General features: G+C 39.5%; 2 protein-coding genes across 7 annotated transcripts in view; both read left to right on the top strand.

Moving 5' to 3' along the window:
- Positions 1 to 232: 232 nt before the first annotated feature.
- LOC120450826 (chromosomal protein D1) lies at positions 233 to 2751 on the top strand. 2 transcript variants are annotated; one of them, XM_039634007.2, is made up of 4 exons: positions 233 to 306; positions 444 to 498; positions 698 to 1102; positions 1768 to 2751. In XM_039634007.2, exons 3-4 carry the CDS (start codon positions 700 to 702, stop codon positions 2424 to 2426), a joined length of 1062 nt encoding a protein of 353 aa, XP_039489941.1. In that variant the 5' UTR covers positions 233 to 306; positions 444 to 498; positions 698 to 699; the 3' UTR covers positions 2427 to 2751. The 2 variants fall into 2 exon arrangements, with proteins under 2 accessions (XP_039489941.1, XP_039489942.1); XM_039634008.2 differs by having other exon boundaries at positions 241 to 310.
- A 470-nt stretch (positions 2752 to 3221) lies between these two features.
- LOC120453627 (maternal protein pumilio) overlaps positions 3222 to 21694 on the top strand; it is a 181427-nt gene continuing 162954 nt past the window's right edge. For 2 of the 5 annotated variants that reach the window (XM_039638412.2, XM_039638410.2), the window contains exons 1-3: positions 3946 to 4130; positions 6277 to 7430; positions 8174 to 8974. In XM_039638412.2, the coding sequence (XP_039494346.1) occupies positions 7089 to 7430; positions 8174 to 8974 (1143 nt within the window). In that variant the 5' untranslated portion in view covers positions 3946 to 4130; positions 6277 to 7088. Of the gene's footprint in view, positions 3324 to 3945; positions 4131 to 6276; positions 7431 to 8173; positions 8975 to 15084; positions 15229 to 21694 lie in introns of those variants that run through there. The other 3 variants (XM_039638411.2, XM_039638413.2, XM_039638414.2) reach the window with 3 other exon arrangements.

Raw genomic sequence — 21694 nt, 5'->3', positions numbered from 1 at the left:
ACACCAAAAGTAAGTAACATTTTATAACGTTCAAAGTTTTGTGATAATATAACAATTAAAAAAGCGGTAACACAAAAAGTTAAAATGCAAAACGTTATAAAGCAAAAAAACAAATGCGTTTACGCAGCTTCAAATTAAACGGTCCATATTTTAAACACGTCGATGCACCGCTTAACATCGATATCAACGGAAAAATCGATAGGCATCGCATAACATTATCGGTGCTCGATGCATCGACGTAGTTTTTTACATCACTACCATAAACTGTACTAGCGTGCGCGTATTTTACAATTACAAATTGGGCAGGCAAGTAAGCAACGCAAGTAATTCACATTCGGCTCTACAAAAACAAGAATTTTTAAGAAATTTTTTAAAATATTTTTCGCAGCAATTATGCGCATTCAAGCTCTAATGTGAAATTGTTTTTCTGTATATTTTTCCAGCTCGATTTTCGGCAAACAAAAAGGCGAAGAAGAAGAGTGGAGCCAAGCGAAAAAAGTGAGCGTGTGTGCGTGCGAGAGCGCTTAAGCAAGCAGCCATCAGTGTGTGTGTGCGTGTTTGTGTCTTTTGCGCGAGAGAGAGAGAGACTGAGCGTGTGTGTGTGTGTGCGTGTAAAGGGACGCCGCTAAAAAAGGCGCAGAAAAGAAAAGAAACAAGGATTTTTTCTTTATTCGTTTGCTAATTGAATCCCGTACAGAAATGGAGGAAGTAGCGGTAAAGAAGCGCGGCCGACCGCCAAAGGCATCCAGCGGTGGTGGATCTTCATCAGCGGCGGCGGCAGCCTCGCCGGGTCCCAAAAAACGCGGTCGTCCCGCCAAGAATAAGGGCTCCAGTACGACCAGCGGTGGCGGTGGCCAGCGCGGTCGTCCCCCCAAGGCGTCAAAAATCCAAAATGACGATGATCCCGAGGACGAGGAGGAGGGCGACGGCTCCGGCGCTGAGCTTGCAAACAACTCATCCCCCTCGCCGACGAAGGGCCGGGGACGTCCCAAGAGCAGTGGCGGCGCCGGAGCTGGCGATGCAGTCAAGACGCCCAGTTCCGCCAAAAAACGCAAGGCCGGCAGGCCCAAGAAGCACCAGCCCAGCGATAGCGAGGATGAAGGTGAGCTAATCGTGCTACAGTAGTACCTAAAACCCTTTCATTTTATGGTCCTACTTCAATTAAATTGCTTACGCCTAATGCATGTTCCGTAGATGGAGTTTTAGTGTACAAAATAAGCACCAACCCATAAGGGAACTCATTCAAAGTCATTATTTAAGTAGTCTTTCTTCCAAAGCCCCTTTCTTTAGAGAAACAGTGTGTATCCAATGTGCAGAAATAGCTTTACAATTTCTTTAGTTATCTATAAATTCTCTAAAAATGTAGATGGTGATTAGTGTATATCCTTATTTCAGTTTGCATTTCACAGCCTGTTTCTTTATGTTTACGTTTGTATGTCTTTCTAATCTTTCTTGACCAAATATATAAGCTATTTAAAGGAAATCGTTGTTGTGCTGTACAACAAACAAAATGAAAACCATGTTTGAGTCGTATCCCTTTATATGTTTGCTTCCACCAAACTCACACTTTTATCTTGACGCTACCTGGAGATTTTGTTCATAGATCACAGGTAGAGCCGAGATTTCCGCATTCGGCAACCAAACGAACAGTTGCCAATCAACCAAACGAAACAATGTCTAAAACTTCGCTAGTAATTCTTCTAATATATTCCAGCAAACATTTCTATTATGTTATTAATTAGTCTTAACTTGGTTCTCTCCAAACAGACGAGCAGGATGATGATGACGACGGTAGCAGCATCGAAGAACGTCGCCCGGTGGGTCGGCCGTCGGCTGGATCCGTCAACCTGAACATATCGCGCACGGGACGCGGCCTGGGAAGGCCCAAGAAGCGGGCAGCCGAGTCCAATGGCGATGGGGAGCCACAAGTGCCCAAGAAACGCGGACGTCCGCCACAGAATAAGTCGGGAAGTGGCGGCAATAGTGGTTACGTGCCCACTGGTCGTCCACGCGGTCGTCCAAAGGCCACTGCTGCGCCCGTCGACAAGCACGAGGATAATGACGATGATCAGGACGATGAGAACTCCGCGGACGAGGTGCACAGCTCGCCGGAGAAGACGGTAGTGGCGCCGAAGAAGCGCGGACGTCCCACCCTTGGCGCCAGCAAGGTGCCCAAGGAGGGAACACCGAAGCCCCGCGGTCGCCCACCGAAAAACATTGACGAAGCAGATGCTGATGCAGATGATGCTGATTCCACCGACCAGGCCGAACAAAACTCAAAGAAGGAGGCGGACGACGAGGACGGTGCCGTGGATGGGACACCAACCAAAGGAGATGGCCTGAAATGGAATTCCGATGGCGAAAATGATGCCAACGACGAATATGTTTCGGATGCCTACAACGATTCCGAATCGGTAGCTGCCTAAAACAAACAATTTATAAACATTTCCACACACACCCCCGCTCCCTAAGAATCAACACAAAAAAAAGGATGTTGCAAAAAAAAAACGAAAACATCTGCAAGTAAGAGACGAAACCTTAAGCACACAAGATACAAAAAATAAAATACGGATAGGACCTACTGGACTTTCGAGAACCTTACCCTCATAAAAACTACACACTATCTACATACATATTCCGATTTATTGCTGAGAAAATGGAAAATCCGTTTACACTGTAATGATGTCGCGTAACTCGGAAAACGATTTCAAATTGGATTGGAATTTTCAAATAAATAACATATGTATTAGAGATGTGCGGCCAGTTTTTTTTTTTTTGGGAAGTTTGTAAAACATTGAACTTTATTGTAACAAAGAATTTGATTTGATTGCAGTTAATTCAATCGTATGCAAGTTTAAATAAACAAACTAGACCTCAAATTTTTTTTTTTAGTTTGATTTTATTTTTTAATTCAAAATTGGCACGAAAATGGGTCAAAAGAGGTAAATAATTGAACTGAATCCTTACATGCAGTGTTCACTGTATTTTACAATATACGGTCACACTGAAAAAGTCGAATTTATAAATCGGAATGGTTCTAATGCGATTTTAACAGGTTTCGAACTAATGTAACTAGTTACATGCATAATAAAACATAAAAACCCAATCATTTAGTTACTGCGCCACTTAACGTAATTATAGTTAAATATTAACGAGAATGTTACATTTTTGGTATCTTAGAACGATTTGAGAGTATTTTTCAGTGCGTTTCGCTATGGTATATTTGAACGGTCGCGTTGCGGTCACACTAAATGTTCGCGCGTAAGAAGAAGCAGACCTAGAACGGCGTGCTTGTAATATGTAAATTTTTCAAATAAGCTAAGGTGTGTGTACCCAACAACAATAAATCATGAAAAGCATTTTAAAACCGCCATCATCTGATGATAGTTCAACACCCGTTTTTACATTTCCAATCGGCCGTAAATCAGAATCCAAATTGCGGCTGCAAAAAAAGATCAGAAATTGATAAAAAAAAAAAGCCGCAAACAAAAACAAAACAAACACCCTGGTGCGTGTGTATGTATGCGCGAGTGTTCGGCTGTTTGTGTTTGTGTGCGTCTGGCGTCTAATCAAATTTGGCATGCCCCTAAAATCGATTGATAAATAATATATAAACAATTTGGCTGGCGCAGCGTAATTCACTTGGAAGGGTGACTATAAAAAGAAGGGGGTGATGGTAAAAGAATAAGAAAATGTGTAATCAATTTATATAAATATTTTGCGCGCATGTTAATAAAAGTAAAATAAATTGTCGGTCTTTTGCGCTCACACCCCCGCTCTCTCTCTCTTATGTTCACTGTCCTACTCTGTGGGCATGCTCACTCGTTCTCTCTGTTGATTTCGCACGTTTGCCAACACTGCTCTCATTTTGGGGTTCTTGTTCTCTGCTCTCTCTCTAGCTTGCTCTTTGTTGTAGTTGTATTTGGCCAGTGTGTCTTTGCATTTCGCTTTTATTATCGTTCTGCGACGGACGGCGGCGACGTTGAAGAAATTCCTGGCCGATTTCTTCTTCATCATCCTGTGTAAATAATTGTAATTTAAATAATCTAAATTTCGTATTTAACGAAAGCACACACACACACCATCAAATCAAAGGAAATGCAAACGAAAAGGCTTTTTTAAGTGCATGTGTAAGTGTTTCAAAAAGGAAAGAAAGGAACAAAAAAAAAACAGCTTAAACCGTAAAGTACTCCTGTTTCGTTTTACATTGTCATCATCGGGTTTCCTTTTCCATTTCGGCGGAATGAGTGTATGTGTGCGTTTCCAGACCGCTTTTTGTATATATGCAAACATGTATAAATAGTTTGCGAAATTAATTCGTATTTTGCCCGAAAAAGGTAAAAATCAATTAAGTGTGTGCCTGAATAATTGATATGATTCCTTTTTTTGTGTTTGGTTGGTGAACAAATTTTTTCCGATTGTGCGTAAGTGTGCGAAAGTGTGTGTTTCATTATTTCCTTATTCCATCGTGTTCTTCCTTTTGAGCGGCGGCCATTTGGCTGCTCTGCTTCTTCCTGCTCCCCCACCCCCATCCTATTCAGCTGCCTCTTGTGTGTGTGTTTGTTAGCGTGCTCTCTCGCTCTTCCTCTCTCTCGGGACGCCTTGCATTTGTATATACGTGCTTTTCCCAATAAGAACGCCTAACTGCCAACTAAAATATTAAATTCAAATGGGTTTAATTCCTAATTACTTATTGGCCGCACCTCCTTTGTTTTGTCCGCCATCTCTTTTATGGTTTATCTTAATGTTTGTTTTTATATCCCCCCCTGAATGTGTAAGTTTGGGTGTATGCGTGTTTCCAGGGGCCCAGCATTTGCGTTCTCTTTCTATCCCTTTTCGCATGCTGCACTTGTCTCTCCGAGAAGAGAGGCGTTTTGGGGGGCACAAAAGGACTGAAAGGAGAAATGGAGAGATGAAGGTTCTCGTAAACAACCGAAAAAAAAACAACAAAAATAAAATAATAAAATAAAAGACCGACCCACTCGCATTCTTCTCGCTGAAAACGTAACCTCAAATGTTTGCGGCTGCCTTTCGTCTTCGCTTCGTTTCGTTTTCTTCGCCATTCGTTCTGTCGCATTCGCTCATCGTCTGCCGGCATCGTTCTTGTTGTTGTTCTTTCTGTTGTTCTTGCTCCTCTGTGTGTATGTTAATTTTATATGTTTTCCATTTTCAACCGCCCCACCAGCCCCCGCCTTTCGCCTTTTCTTGCGCTTTTCGCTTACCCTTCGCGGGAGGCGCTATAATTCTGTCCACAAGTTTTCCAAATATGTATATTTCTGAGATTGTTAAACAAACCGATCATCAATGTAACCAGATTTTAATAATGGATTTCGTTTCTGTTAGTATCAATCCCAAATTATTATGGAATTTTATGTTATTTTAATATATAATATAATCTAAAGAACATTTTTAGTAATGCTGAATTGGATATTGTTTCTTTAATGTTTTATTTTAAATTGTTTTCAAATTTTATAGTTCTATTTATGATTTATAAGAAATCTATAATATGTTAAACACCAATTTCGATGTCTTTCAGTCAAACTTTTGTGAAACTGCAACATAAAACCCATTGTTATCGTATGTCAACTTTTTGTTACGGTTGCTAAGCACTAACGAATAGATAACGACTGAATAGTTATGTATTGATATTCACTGATATAACTAAACTGCATCGTTATTTATATCCAATATGTTTTTCACTTATGTACCAATCGTAAATAAGGTATTTAGAGTATTAACGCAATCGGTCTTAAAATAAAGCAAATTTAATTTTTTCGTATTTTTCGCGCATGATTCAGCTCTGCGTTGTTCTTCTATGGATATTCTTCCTCTTTGACTTGTTCTTGGGGCTCCTGTTCCTCAAACGATACACCCCACCCCTCCCCATTCCCCGCCCCTTGACATAGACTTTGTTATTGTTTTCGTAATGAGGAAATCATGGCTAATATTTGTCTTACTCGCCTTTCAGTTTTAGAAGAAATTGTTTTGCTTCTATTTGCCCCCTGTGCGTTTTATTTTGTTGTTTATTTTTATGTGCCCTGTCTGCTGTCTGTGTTATCGGAATCTTTTCTTTACCATGACCAGCTCAAAGTTTTTAATCGCACAAAAGTACAGTGGTTCGCGTGTCTATCAAAAAGGCAATCAAAACTTTTACCTTTTCGCAAGAGGTTGAATCAAAAGTAATATGATTCGAAATTTACGATTTCTGAAGAATTTTTTTTCGCAAGAACTCTGCCGTTTACTAATCAAAGTTTACACTTTAACTTCTCATTGCAGTTTGTGTATATTTTCATCATTAAAACGTCGTGTAAATTAAAATTCATCCTAATTATAATTAATAAACTACATTAATAAACGGAAATTCCACAATTCTCAACCAGAAATCTGTAAAAATTCAAGTTTTAACCAATTCTCATACGTAATTAAATAAATAAAGTTCAGTTTTGTTAAGTCCCAAAAAACAACAGCTGTGCAACTGTGTAAAATATTATTCATAATTTTGTGTAAATTTATGTAAAAAAAAAATAAACAAAACACCAACCACGACAACCAAACGAAGCAAATTCAATTTTTTTGAGCAAAAAGTGTGTGAAAAATCTCAGCAAAGTCTGTAAAATAAATGTTAAATATATTAAGCAAAAAGTGTGGTTTCTTTTACAACAAAATAAATAAAAGCAACAAAACAAAAAACAAGTGTAAATCTGAAGCGAAAGTTTTTAAAAAATACATGTAACAATTGTGAATATTTCTAAGCGAATCGTGTTGAAAAACGCGCGTGTGTGTTGTTTTTTGTGCTGCAAGTAAAAATCCAATCCAAATCAAGTTGGCAATACGCGCAAAATTGTCAGCTGCGATAGCTAGGAAAAGCCTCCAAAATTGAGCTCCTAACCGCGCCCACAATTGCCATATCGACGCCCTCGCCGCAGCAGCAACACCAACAGCAGCAGCAACAGCAGCAACTCTATCAGCAACATTCACAGCAGCAGCAGCAACATTACGGTCCACCACCGCCCTACTTTCAACAGCTACACCAGCAACACCAACAGCAGCAGCAGCAGCAACAACAGCAGCAGCAACACCAGCAACACATGAAGTTTTTGGGTGGAAACGATGATCGCAATGGCCGCGGAGGCGTCGGCGTTGGCACGGATGCCATTGTGGTAGGATCTCGCGGTGGCGTGTCGCAGGATGCCGCCGATGCAGCTGGTGCCGCCGCCGCAGCCGCCGTCGGCTATGTCTTCCAGCAGCGTCCATCGCCCGGTGGCGTTGGCGTCGGAGTGGGCGTGGGCGGAGTGGGTGGCGGTGTGCCAGGGGTGGGAGCCGTTGGCTCGACCTTGCACGAGGCCGCTGCGGCGGAGTACGCCGCCCACTTTGCCCAGAAGCAACAGCAGACCCGATGGGCGTGCGGCGACGACGGCCATGGGATCGATGTAAGTATTCCATACTCCAAAGTAAACCAGTTTTAGAATCACTGTAGTCTCATATTTAGGAATCAAGTTATATATATGTAGATAATGGAAGGTTTATTTGTTAGGCATACTTCTAAACGAGAATCTTATCATTTTTAATTACTTATTAAATATACATTGTTTTGCTAGAATATTTAGGCAAATATGTCATGAAGCTTAATGATATTTTAAAAAATCATCAAGTTAACTACCGAAAAACGAAATTCTTTGTATAAGAGTTTGCTACTTTTATGCAATTAGTATTGATTGCGTTTTTCGCAATTAGCATCAGATGGGAAATCTGTACTTTGCCCTTTCTAAATTTTGGCTTCCATATCGCGATTCGGTAACTTTTCCAAGTGCTGCTTCTTGATTAGACTTGGTGGCGCTTACTTCTGGGGGATGAAGGTGGGCTTTAATTCTCCCCCAGTTGACCTCCGCAGATTGTATAAGTGTCTGCCAGAAATGGTTGCATAAACAGATTATCGCAATTTTGGCATTGAGAGCGCTGCCAATGGAATTGTGTGAATAGAATAGCAAAGGCTAGGAGATATTGATAAGGAAATGGGTTTCATATTCGACTGAGAACTTAATTTGCAACGAACAAGTATAAAAGGATTAAACATCCTAGTATTTTATGAGAGTATTACAATTAAGTTAGATTATATCGAGAACTGTTCAAAGGCTCAACGGTATTCTAATGTATCCTTGATTTTTAATTCCAGAACCCGGACAAATGGAAGTACAATCCGCCGATGAATCCGGCCAATGCAGCTCCTGGCGGCCCACCGGGAAATGGTAGTAATGGTGGGCCCGGCGCCATTGGAACCATTGGCATGGGCAGCGGATTGGGCAGCATGGGTGGTGGTGGAGGAGGCGGCGGCGGAGCTGGTGGCGGAAATAATGGTGGCTCTGGCACGAATGGCGGTCTGCATCATCAATCGATGGCCGCTGCAGCTGCGAATATGGCCGCCATGCAACAGGCGGCGGCGGTGGCCAAGCACAATCACATGATGTCACAGGCAGCAGCCGCCGTTGCAGCCCAGCAGCAGCAACAACATCAGCATCCACACCAGCAGCATCCCCAGCAGCAGCAGCAGCAACAGCAGCAGGCGCAAAACCAGGGGCATCCACATCATCTCATGGGCGGTGGCAATGGACTGGGCAACGGCAACGGATTGGGCATTCAACATCCTGGCCAGCAGCAGCAACAACAGCAGCAGCAACAGCAACATCCCGGCCAGTACAACTCGAATCTGCTTAACCATGCGGCTGCCTTGGGTCACATGTCATCTTATGCCCAATCGGGTGGCAGCATGTACGACCATCATGGTGGAGCCATGCATCCGGGAATGAACGGTGGCATGCCCAAGCAGCCGCCATTGGGTCCTCCCGGAGCCGGAGGACCCCAGGACTATGTCTACATGGGTGGCCAGACCACAGTGCCCATGGGAGCCGCAATGATGCCGCCACAGAATCAATATATGAACAGCTCTGCTGTTGCAGCTGCCAATCGGAATGCAGCGGTGAGTAATAGGTTAATTTTCTTGGCACGCCACAATTAATCCAACAATTGTGACTTCGATATCGATAATTAATGCGGATAATAAAAGGGAGAGGGCATACACATATCTGCGATATGTTGCAATTGATTTGGTTGGGAATACTTTACTTATCAGTAGCACGAGTGGTATTCATTTTAATTCAATTGATAAGGCCCGGAAAGATACGCTAATTCGTTAACCATGTTTGTATACCAATGTGTATTGATAACTGACGGAGTATCCACAAGTTTTACATGATGGGGTAGCTATGAACAACTAAAACGCTGCTTCTTCTTTTCGCCTGTCAAACCAACGACGCTACTTTGAAAGATGACTCATCTATTTCGCATTTGCTAACCGAAGAGGATGACAGTTTTCTTGCCTTACTTAACTTCAGTTTGCCACTACATTCATTTGTCTTATTATGCGGCGTTTATTTAGCGAACTAAAACTTGATAGTTGTCAATTAAATTGCCGAAACCAACTTGACAAAAATGTCGATCAGAGGGCAGAGGGAGTCCTCTCAAAATGTTATGGCCAAGTGACCTTAATAGAGCTCTTACATGTTTAAATCGAAAGTTTATACCCAAATATAAGAAGAGAGTGGCAAAAGTTTAACCATTAAATTTCATTTGATTATTTTCTCTTGTTAGTTTAATCAATAAGTTGGCTTGGTGGCTAGTGGTTATGGGTTTCCCTTATGCCTTTTCTTCGCAATTCGGCGCAAACTTTTCGTTTCATTCCGCAACTTTTAGAGGAATTCTATTTTGGGCCTCATAAAATGATTGTTAAGAGCCACTGCAATTTACCAAGTTTGACCATTTACTATTTTCGATATTTTCGTGATTACGACAGTTTAATAGAATCTCTTTTTATACGAGATTCAGTTTTTTAGGATTCTTTGTGGCCATTATTTCTGATGGTTATAGAACTTGCAGCAGAGGACTATTGTGCTGATTCTACCATTCTTGCAACTTCTTGTTTGGCTCTTCATTTTTTCCACTCGCCGTCTGTCTGTGCTGTTTTATTCGTGTCTTTGCTGCGCTGCTAATGGAGATAAATGTGGAAATATAGGGGAAGCGAAGAAAGAGGCGGGGCTGAGATACATAGATCCCATTCCGGTTGCAATTTTTCAACCTTATAAAGCCAGAACATTGCACATGCGGCACAGCCACACTCAGATACACTCGGCTACTCACACACCTGTCTGCTCACCTGTCTGTTTGTCTGTTTGTCTGTCTGGCTGTCGGTAAATCTGATGACTTGAGAACTCGTCTACTACCACTGGCATTTTAGCCAGAAACGACTGGCAGCAATTTATAAACGAAAGAATTTCATACTGGGAACTAATGAGTTGCGATGCTGTGGATGCAAGTGGAGTGCAGAGAAGTTCTCGTTGTGTCACAATTGTTTATAGGAAATGCCATTTTAATTAAAGAATTTCACTCCTCTTTCGCCCTCTCGCTTGCTCAACCGTTCGTGCCGTCCCTCTCTGACCTCTGTTCCAGGTGATTCCCCTTGTCACCTGGCACTGCAATTTCCTTTTCACTTCCTTCGCACACAATGCAGGGTTTTAATGTGCGAGTGTTGGTTGGCCTGCAATCGATTATGTTTTTATCAAGCAAATTGTCGATTCGAAAAGGTTTCGGGGTGTGCGGAACTTTGGATACCCTACATGTCGCATTAATTCCTAATAAAGATTAAGTGAGCTTATTTGCTTAATGGGTTCCTGTATCTTGATCTTATTATTTTTGTATTTAATGTTTCTAGTGAATTTTGTAGCTTTTTATGCAATACTGTTCTTTAAAATTTCTTTTCTTTATATAAATATATATGTATATATATTTTTATTAATTTTTGCAATATCATACAGATAAGTGTTTAATAATATGTTAACTAGGGAAAGTGAATATCTAAGTAAAATTACTTCTTGTGGTTTGACTCTTTGCTTCACCCCTTTTTCGGTTTTCTTTGCAACAACTTGCTTTTGTGCATACATTGTTCCATCTCTCTGTCGTTTTTTGAACAGAGAACCAACAGAAGAAGAGGCGAAAGATATTTATTGCATTTATGCGAGGACCAGTCGAAATAATAGCAACAAAATAAGGACCTCCTAGCAGGAGGTAAAGTAAAGTTGTGCAAAAGAGAGTTATAGCAAACTTGTTGTTGTTGTTCTTTGGTTTTCTTGAGTTCCCTTGTTGATGTCCTTTCCCATACCCTTGTTTTTGTTAACTCCCTTTTGGCGTCTGGCGCTGTTACTCCAGTTTTCTCAAGCTTACTGATTTGGGTCCTCTGCTTAATACAGTAAGCACAGGAAAAGTATAATATTTGAAATCTATGAATTGAAAAATTCATAATAGAAATAGGATATTTTGTTGATCAATATAAACAATTAAACTTACATTTAATATGTTTGAATGTGTTTACAAACAAATATTGCATTGTGCATTGCATTTAGCTGATTATGTTCTTCTTTTCGAGTATTTACCAGTGGAGAATCGCAGACAACGACAACATTTCGCCAAACTCCTTGCAACCTTCCCTCACACTATCTCTCTCCCACTCCTGAGCCCACCTGCCACGTGCTATCCCTGTCCCGCGCGCTTCTCTCTTCCAGAACTATCTCTTCGCTCTCTTGCTCCCACTTATGGCTTTACGTGTGTGTTTGACGCGCTCTTGTTGATGTCGTAGGTCATTGATTTGCGCTTAACAGCCGGGCGGAACGGAATGGAATGGAATAAAAAGGGGAGCAGAAGACTGTAGGAGAAAAGCAAGGGGGGAGGGGGTGGTAGCGGAGGAAGGGCACAAACGATTCTTCTGCGCTGTTGTTGTTTTCGTTGCATTAAGTTTGCTCATTGTTTCACTTGCCTTGGTTTGTGTTGTTTCCCTGCATGTGGCGCATTCTGCTTCCTCTTTTGCTTTTTCTGTCCCTTCTTCGCATTCGTCTTCTGCACAGAAAAAAAAATTGGACAATTGGAAAACCCATATTCTTCGAGCATTTTTATTTGATTCTTAAGTATACAAATTGCATTGAAAAAGATTAAGCCTTAGATTGTTTGTGTGATTTATCTTGGAATTACATACACATAACGAGATGTGATTGATTCAAATATAGTTTTTTTTTCCTGTGTACGCAGTGTTCTTATTACTTGCGATTCTTTTATGCTGCCTGCCGCTTACTCATCCTCCGCTGCGAATTCTCATCCTCATCCAGTTCCCTCCTTTTTCCACACAGTTTTCCCCACCCCTTACTCTCTTTCACTTATTTTTTTGTAGCTTTTTGTGCGCGTAATGATTTATGTGTGTGTGTGTCTGCGGAATTTGTCTCAGTGTGGGGCATCTGATTTTGAGCGCAGCTTTTTTTCCTCCGTTTCGTTTTGCGTTTTCTGGTTGGATAATGGGTTTCCTAATTGGAGCATCTCTGTTAAGAAGCTTTTCGAGCATTGTTGATTGTTTTTGTTGTCCTCCTTTTCTTATTTTGTGTTGTTTTTCTTTTCCAATTTGTTATGGAAAAGAAAAAAATCCAACAAATTTGTTACTTCCTTTGTACATAAATAATTACATCAGAGCTCTTAACGATCTTAATTTGTCCGTTTTATGAAAATGATGTTAGAATAGGCTGTTGGGGTTCATTGGAGTCAAATATGTACAGTGAAGACTTTTGGTTGATTTACATAAAATACATTATTTTAAATATCTCTTAAATGTTTGCGGATCTTAAGGGCAAATGCCTTAAAAGGGATGTGATAAGGATTACCACATATCTTTCTCTTTCTTATATTTGATACATTTTTCAATTTTTTATTGTTTTTAGTCCTTCTGCGTTTTTTTCAGTTTGCCTGTGGTTGGACTTTTAATTCACGTCAACTGCTTTTTTCGTTCCTTCTATTGTTGCCCTGTTTTAGACTACAGCCACTTCCACCGCCTAACGCCTACCACCCCGCCTCCCATTCTTATAAACATTTACGTTCTAATTGAACAAATGCCGCTCAACCAGAGTCTTCTTCTATTTCTCTCTCTTTTCCGACTCTTCTCTTGCCAATTAGCTGAAATGTTTGCAATTTTCCAACATCCAAGACGCTCTGCTTAAATGATAATGTGTGTGAATGTTTATTTCCTGGGCCACAGTGAAACTTTCATTGAAGATTTAAAATTTTTAGCTTAATACGCGAGTTCTGGAGGTAAAAATTGTTTTTCTAAAAGGGGTTTCTGGGAATGGAAAATACATTTTGAATTCAGGAAACTAAAGACTATACGAAATGTACTTATGGGAGTAACACTGTAGTTTCTGTTGTTGAATGTGGCAAATGCAACGAAGCCAACTGCGGCGCCGACGTTAACTTCATCGGATTTGATTGATTTGCATTGCCGGCTAGACCTGGTTTAGTTTGCCTCTCTTTCTCGTTCTCTGCTCTACACTTCTCACTTGTGAGGTTATTGGTTTTTATTGTTGCCACATTTATCTGTCTTCTGGCACGTTTTTCTCCATTATCTCAACCGGGTGGTGGTCAGCTGAGATGGCAGCTGCTCTATGCGTCACACCCTCGCCAAGCTTACTATGCTCACACTCATTTGCATTAATTAAATAAAGCATTTCAAATGCAGCGGCAAATTGTTTGACAATTTAATTTCGTTTTACTGTTTGACTTGGCTCTCCAAACGATTTTAATTGCCAGCAACTGTCGCGAGCAATTTAATTACTTGGAGGTTAAGACGGGCGAAATGATGGTGAGCATGGATGGGGCTCATTTCTTCTGTTGGACAGTTATGATTTATTTACTTAATCTATGAAAAGTATATGGAAGATTTTCAAACATCGCTTTACCAGATTAACTAGCTAACTTCAGAAGAGTTATTCATCATTTTTGGGGTTAAAAAAATGGTTTAAAATTTTCTTTTTGTATTCAATGTAAAGTAAAGTAATACATTTTAAGAAGTATAGTTACAATACGTTAATATGTGCTCTAAATTACTCACGGTAGTCATTAAGTTTCGCATAAGATGGATCTGTGCATCCCCTACTCTTCGCGCTGTAATCAAACAGCTGCTTGAGCTTGTGCTTGCAAATCATGATCACTTACTACTCGCTCATTTGCTCACCTCTACGATACACAGTCACACACACACACACCGACACGCACTTAAGTGCGAGAGTAAGCTTGATTGCCCACTCATAAGCTCGGCTCTCTCACTGCTCTCGCATTACGTAAAAAAAAACTATGCCAAATTCGGCTTAGCAAACACAAACACAAACAGAGACAGACAGATAGAATGCTAAGCTTGCACGTGTGCGGCTAATGGGAGAGCGACAGAGAGGGTGATAGAGCGGGGGCGGTGCGGAGAGAGTGGGAGATATGGAGGGTATCCCCCAACCCCTGCCCCTGCCCTATCCCCTTCTCCTTCATTAGCGTTTCTCTCGCTCTTTTTAAACAGCATAAATTGTTGCTGATTATGTTATTGTCAGACAACAGCTGCTCGCCCGCTCCATCTCTCTCTGTCTCTCGGCGATACATGTCCACTTGCTCTCCACCGCTTCGCTTCTCTTTCTCTCTTTCGCACTCACGGTGAGATACATTTTTTTGCGAACTGGGGAGCGTAGAATTTTCAGTTTGGCCGCAACAGTTGACTCGTCTGCATGGAATTAAATAAGTGTGTGTCTTTGTTGCCGATCGTTAGGCACGTTTTTTGTTTCTTGACCAAAAAACAAAAGATATAACACAAAAAAAAAGAGCAATAAGAAACCAACAAGTGAAAATTAACACAACAAAATGCTTTAAGCCAACGAGTGCGGTTGTGCGTGTGTGTGTACATAGTAGTATATAAATCTATATGTAAATTGGTTTTTGCGTGTGAAAATCACAGCTGAGTGTGGAAAGTTTAATATCGAGAATTCCAAATCAGTATTGAGTTTTTGAATAAATCATAAATTCATATACAAAGGAAATATATATATATACATATCATATATAGACACACGGCGACCACCGAAAATAAAGAAGAATCGCCAGGCGGCAAAAAAAAAGAGAAAAGAAAAGGAAAAAAAGCCAGTGTAACGTGTTTCACATTCGCCCTGTCCCTTTCTCACTGCTATCGCCCTCTCTGTCGCGCACTGGATCGCCGTGTGTTCTTTACCATCACGCCCTCTTGCTCGCACAGCCTGTCCAATGATGAAATTACTGCACGACTTCATGTTGGACGCTCGCACCGCCGAGGATGTTGCACTCACACAGGAAATGGTAAATGACACAAAAAGCTACGATCCCTTTAACCCCTTCACTCACCTGTCCCTTGAGAATGGGTGCCATTTAGGTGTTTAGGCTTGCAAGTTAACCCTTTAAATATCAAGGATACTGCTGCATTCCGTACTGCTTTAAGTATTTTAGTTTTCACTAATAATGCAGTGGCGCCCGAAGAGGGACCTATTAAACTTCAGTTTAAAAATGGTTTATTTTAAATGGTTGTAAATACTTAGATTTTCTTATTCAAGATCATTTTAATGAAGTTCGCAAAACAGTGTTAAATTTAGATACACAACTCATTCGGCTTATTTGCCATCTTTTATGGGAGAAGAATTATGATTGATTGCTTTGTGGTAATGGTGATGGTGAACGGCGATGCCGACAGCCTGAAGTTCATGCCGTTTAGTTTGTCTTGGAATCCGTAGATCCAACCGGTTAATGAATGAGTTAACTTCTAATTGCACTTGCTCTTGATATTTGATAATTGCTTTTTATCGAAGCCATTCTACCTGTTTGAAGTCGGTAGCAAATATCAACACGAAAACATAACTGATTTGATGAAAGACGCTTTTGCGATAAACAGTGCACAACAGAACAAATCAGTCAACTGAAAGCTGCTTTAGAAATGTCGATAACATATCTGATCGAATATTTAACTTAAATGGCAGTTATTGGTAATTAGAATACATTAAATGTATTGGAAGTATGAAATAATTGCAAGAAACTTTGCTTAATTGACCATTGCTCATTTGACCATCGATGTGCTGTTCTCACTTAAGCCACATTTAATTATATTCATTACTGTATCAATCCCTGTGGCTACTGAACAAGTTTGTTAACAGCATATTAGTTAAACGAGTGGCGAAATAAATTATATTATTACTGATAAAGCAGGGCTATTAAGATGTATTTATTTAAAACATTTTAAACAGCCCCATTTAGTTCCCTTTGCGCACATATGAGATAAGAGAGACACGTTTCATTCATGCTCTTCTTGTTACTGCTGCTATTAGATAATGGCACAACAAAAAATGCACACCAAGAGAAAATAGTTGACACTTTTAAAAGTAAACTTGACATGAAATATTATTTTATTATTTTCTAAAAGAAACTGTTAAAAAACATGTTTAATTTGTCCACCAATAATTTCAAGAACTTTTTAATAAATAGTTTGAATTTCTTTTTGTGTAGCCTCCCGATCTAAATCCCCAGCGTATGTAGCTTCGGTTTCTTCTCTGTGGCTGGGGCTATTTTTCGAGTGAGGGGCCTGAGCTTTATAGATAAAAACGCTTTGCGGTTACCTCTGGCACCGTCTCTGCTGACTGCAGTTGATTTTTCGCTTTTTCCTTCGTTTCATTCATTCATTGGGTTTGTTTTTCCACACTGACAATTGTTTTTTTATATGCATTTCACGTAGTTTAACCCCACGGCGCACTGTAAACCGTAAAGTGAGCAGATTCAGTTGCCAGAAAAGGGGTTGAGTTTTTTGTTTGTAAAGGGGTATGTAGAATTTTATGCTGCCGGCCCCTGGTACTGGTACTGGTTCCACCTATCTCTTTTCATTTTCTGTTTTCGAGGGAATTTACATGAAAATAAATATTTTCCGGTTTCAATTATATATGCGATGTGTTTTTTTTACATTTTTTTTTGCCTTTGACCGAACACACAGAGAGCGCCCCCACCTTTAGGTTTCTTTCTTCCCCTATTTTTGCCCCGATCTATTTCACGCTTGATTGCATTGCGTCTGACTGAACTGATGCAAACTCGCTGACTGATTAGGCTTTATATGTTGTGGCCCGAATTGGCTTTTAGCCAAAAAGGGGCGTGGTCGTGTCAGACGACAGATGACAGTGGCCACCCGATAAGGGCATGGCTCTTAAACATACATATATATTTATGCACTCACAATTGGTTAATGGTAATCCAATTTGAATTTGTTGAAAATATATCCATTATAAGGTGACACCTTGGGGGACGTTCCCGATTGGGTGATTATACATTAAGCTTTTTGCCATGATATGCAATTTGTTTTGTATCGAAATTCATTTTTTAGTTTGCATAATCGAAGCGATTAGCGCGCATAGTAAATCAACAGCGAAGTAAGAGCTACAGATATTGTATGTGGATTCTGTTGAAACGGGCATTAATGTTTTTTGAAATGGTTTTCCAAAAGATTTTATTTAATAGGTTTTCAATAAGAGGATCGCAATTAATTCAATTGTCCATTAATTAATGTTATCGCCTCCTAACAAGTTGATTAAATCTTAGTATTTAGTGCCAATATTAAACTCCTATGCTGCTGATTATTTATTCAATTTACCGGTCTCCCCCAAAACGTCATCAACTTTGTCATTTCTGTAAACTTCAGGCATTGCAAGCCATGAATTTAAAGGAAGACCCAGTGCCAAAGCAAACTCGAATTATGCAATAAAGATTTATACTTGTAGAGAGGTGGAGATAGCAATAAAGACAGAGACAACGACAGCCGACTCTCGACACCTTGGCCAAAACGGATTGACTTATTGTACCCAGGGGACCCAACAGACGGACGGACAAACGGACAAGGCGCCGGAAATGTTTGCAGCAACTGACTGAAGTGAAGAGGAGAAAAGCCGAGTCTATCAGGAGGATAAAGTGTGGGGCACTGGTGGGGAAACTGGGGGGAGTAGAGCGACTGTTGATGACAATTTACCGACAGAAGGCGGAAGACACGGACAGTTTAACTTAGAGGGCGGCAAATGGCTGGGGGTGTGGCCAATCCAATAAACACAATACGCAACAGCAACAATGGCAACTGCAGTGACAACGAAGTTGCTTAAATTATAGGAAAAGTGGGTGGCAGTGCAACATTACTTGGTTCACATATATATACATTTATATTTTGTGTGTGGTTAATGCAAGTCACGTGACTTAGTTTAGCGCTACGAACTTTTCTCGAGCCGTTTAACTTGCAACTTTGGCTTACCTCATGGTGCGCGGAAAATTCTCGCTCTCTTAGCAGGTAACTTTTCGTCATCATCAAAAGTTGGGAAAAAGAATCTAGTTAGTCGTGTACGTTTACTCGAGACATTTTTAGAAAAAGAGTTGCACGAGCTGAAAGTTGGGTTGGCTGATGAAGGCTTCTAAGTTTTAAACGGAAAAATAAAATAAAAATGTTGTTAGATATAAATAAAATTACATAAAGATAAATCAGCTAAAACACTCTACTTTATTACATATCAGGGCTAATAATCAAATAAACTTTAGCACAACCAGTTGCAAGATTTAGTGCTTCGAGATAGTGCCATATAATCCAATTAATCTTCTAGAATTTACTGCATTGCATTTTGCCAAATACACACGCCGAAGTAAAAGCATTTAGCATTGCACTGCACTCTTTATTTCTTCTGCCCATTTCTGTTTTTTTTTTGGTTGGCTGTTGCTGTTTTTCTAGTCTCGTTGGGTGGAGAAAAGCAAAGTCAAATAAATATGCACAGCAGACAGCAAAGTCGGTTGTTGAAAAGCGCAATAAACGCATTTCTCAGCCTGACTGCACTTTTTGTTTTGCCTCGTTTTGCAAACAAAAAGCGTTGAGACCAACAACAGAAACAAAATCAATAGTCGCGAGAGCCAAAAATAACTGAGAACATTCCGTTCAGATACAATACCGCGAAAAAATATATAAACAAAATAAAACTAAAAAATTGTATTATTTTTAGTCAATAAGACATTTTTACGAAAGTTATCATGGACTCTAGCTTAGGATTTTTAACTACATAGAAACTTTCCGGTGTTTCTTTTTTTTTGCATGATGAAATAAACCATTTGGAATATTTCCGTGCATTAATCTTAGTCAAACTTCATTAAAATTATTTTTAGAGACACTTATTTGGCCAAAATCAACCTAGCCACGCCCTATTTCTCGTGCATTTCTATAGATACTATATACCAAGTACTCCTCCATTTTCTCCCAACATGTGTGCGCCTGTGTGTTGTTTAGTGTTATTTTCATTAGTTTATTTTCGTTTGGCTTTTCGTATGACACGCGAAAGGTCTTTGCACTTGACAACAACTCGGAAAGGTGGAAGCACAAATTTAAACCGATGGAGGAACACTTTGTTTTGCCCGCAACTCCAACCTTCTCAACAATTTCGCCTTGATTTCGCCCAAACAATTTAATCTTCATGTTTCGCACATCTTTGGCGCACTTCATTTTTTCTCTCGCATTTCAGTCGGTAACGCTTTTTTATTTTCGGTGTGCGTTACACACAAAAATTCAAAGTCAACAACTTTTCGTGCTCAAAAATTAAATGTGGTTAATGTTTTTATGCCCTGGTTTAAGGGGTACTGTAATTTCAAGGATTTCTTTGCAATGCGAAATGATAATTTTGCTTAAATAAATAATTTAAAATTGGAAAAGCACAATAAACTAGATTTGCTGGATTTGTTTATATGTCAAGTATTCAATTTTGGCTTACTTATTTTTGTGCCGTATATAAATTATTGGCTAAAAATATACTACAGCTCATAAAAGAAGTTTCTATTCCAAATAAATCATTTTTATTGGTTGTTTTTGGAATTATTAATAAGAATAGATAGTAGTATTATCAAGGCCATTGATAATAGTTCTTTTAAATTAAAAATACGAAAATGAAGATATAATTTTTTTATTGAATGAAAAACTGGTTTCCATTTATAGCTTTTAGTGTGTAGCTAAGAGCTCTTTGTTGTTATTAGATAATCCAGCTTACTTTAGACACTACTTTTACTTGAGAACTGGTTCATTTTGTGTGCGTATCAGGGGCAATTAGTTTAATAAGCTAGCTAAAATATGTCGTCTATTTATTATACTTTTATTCACTCGTATTGGACTTGGAATTTGCCTTCATTAGTCATAAACAGGCTTTAGTTTTGAAAGTTACCATTAAAATAAAAGACTTGTATTAAAGGAAAATAATTTATAAATCAGCTGTTGTTTGTAGTTACAAATGTTTTCATCGACTGAATTCGTAATCTAGCTTAAACTGTGTAGAAATCAATAAATCCCTAATAAACTTCCATTTTCAACACCCAAAACAACCAACATATGCTATGTTATGTTTTAATTTATCTTTGTGCAATTGTTATTTATGATTGATTCCGCAACCATCGACCTGTCAAGCTACTTTCAATCAATCCAGCGAATAATTTATATAACCTATTCACCCATCAACACCAACCTTTTTAGCCGGATAGGAAAAACAACAATAAATTTGAATAGAATCTTAAAAAAAAAGAATTCGGACAGAATGTAATTTAGAATGTTTTTTTGTAGACAAATTTCTGGCTGGTTTTGCTTCGTTGTTTTGTTGTTTCTCTTCGTTCTCTTTTGCACGAGCCTATGGCCAAATATCCACCACCCCTTTGCCACCCACCCCCTTGCTGCCTTGTGTTGTCTCTCTCTCTATTTGTTGTCTCTGTCTTTTGTATTTTTCTTTTTTATGCGTTCGCTTATTTGCCATTCTAAGATTTTCTTGCCGTTTTTGTTGTTTTTCTGGCCATTTCTTCTTCTTGCTATCGCTGTCTACGCTTTGCGAGCACTTTCGTTGGCTTCTCTCTCGCTCTCTCACGCATATTTTCCCAACAAAGAGGAGGCCGGTTTTTGTTTTCTGTCTCTCCCTTTTTTTTCTGGCTCACCCGCTCCCTTTTTTCGCTCAGCTGTATGTGTGATGTATCTGTGTAAGCTGAATGTGCGTGTGAGTGTGTCTGTGTGTGTGTTCATTGTATCTACGTTTTTGTTTTTTTGTATCTTCACAGTCAAGGACAAGTTAATGAACGATTTTCTCTTATGTGCGGATTTTCCTACATGCGGGGGTGATGGGTGGTACATTTGTTTGGGTCTCAAATCGCTTTAATTATAAACAAAGAACAAAAAAAAACAGAATTTCAATTTCAATCGACTCGAATTGGGAATTTTTAGGGAATGCTCATCTCTGTGCCATGGATTTTATTTTGATTAGTACATATAATTCTTTTCCTCACTTTGGAATAAGCATACTATATAAAATCTTTCTTTCAGTGCACATTATTCTCAACTGAATTCTGTTTCCTTCTTTTGTTTTGTTCATTAACAAAACGATTTTAATTTTGTTGCTCACTTTTCCGGTTGGTGATTTTTATTTTGCTCGGCGCCGCATTTTTTGGCACCTCTTTGCCGCCTTGTTTTTCTGTGCTTATTTATTAATTGCGGTTTAATTAATTTATTTGATTTATTTTTTCTTGCCTACCCGAACAGATTTTCATTCATTTTCATGCACTTTGCAGACGGAGATTGTGACCCATATTAAATGAAACAAATATATTACGTCAGCATTTCGTTGTTATTTTCGTGTATTGTTTTCCATTTTTGATTGTATCACTGCTTCGGTAATCTCTTTTGTATCTTTTGTGTCTGCTCGCAGATCAAAAATCGCACTTTTCTTACTTAAGCTTCTTTTCTTTTGCA

Source organism: Drosophila santomea, chromosome 3R (assembly GCF_016746245.2).
Source record: "Drosophila santomea strain STO CAGO 1482 chromosome 3R, Prin_Dsan_1.1, whole genome shotgun sequence".
NCBI lineage: Eukaryota > Metazoa > Arthropoda > Insecta > Diptera > Drosophilidae > Drosophila > Drosophila santomea.
Note: the sequence above shows the minus strand (reverse complement) of the source record. Positions and strands in the feature narration are given on the sequence as shown.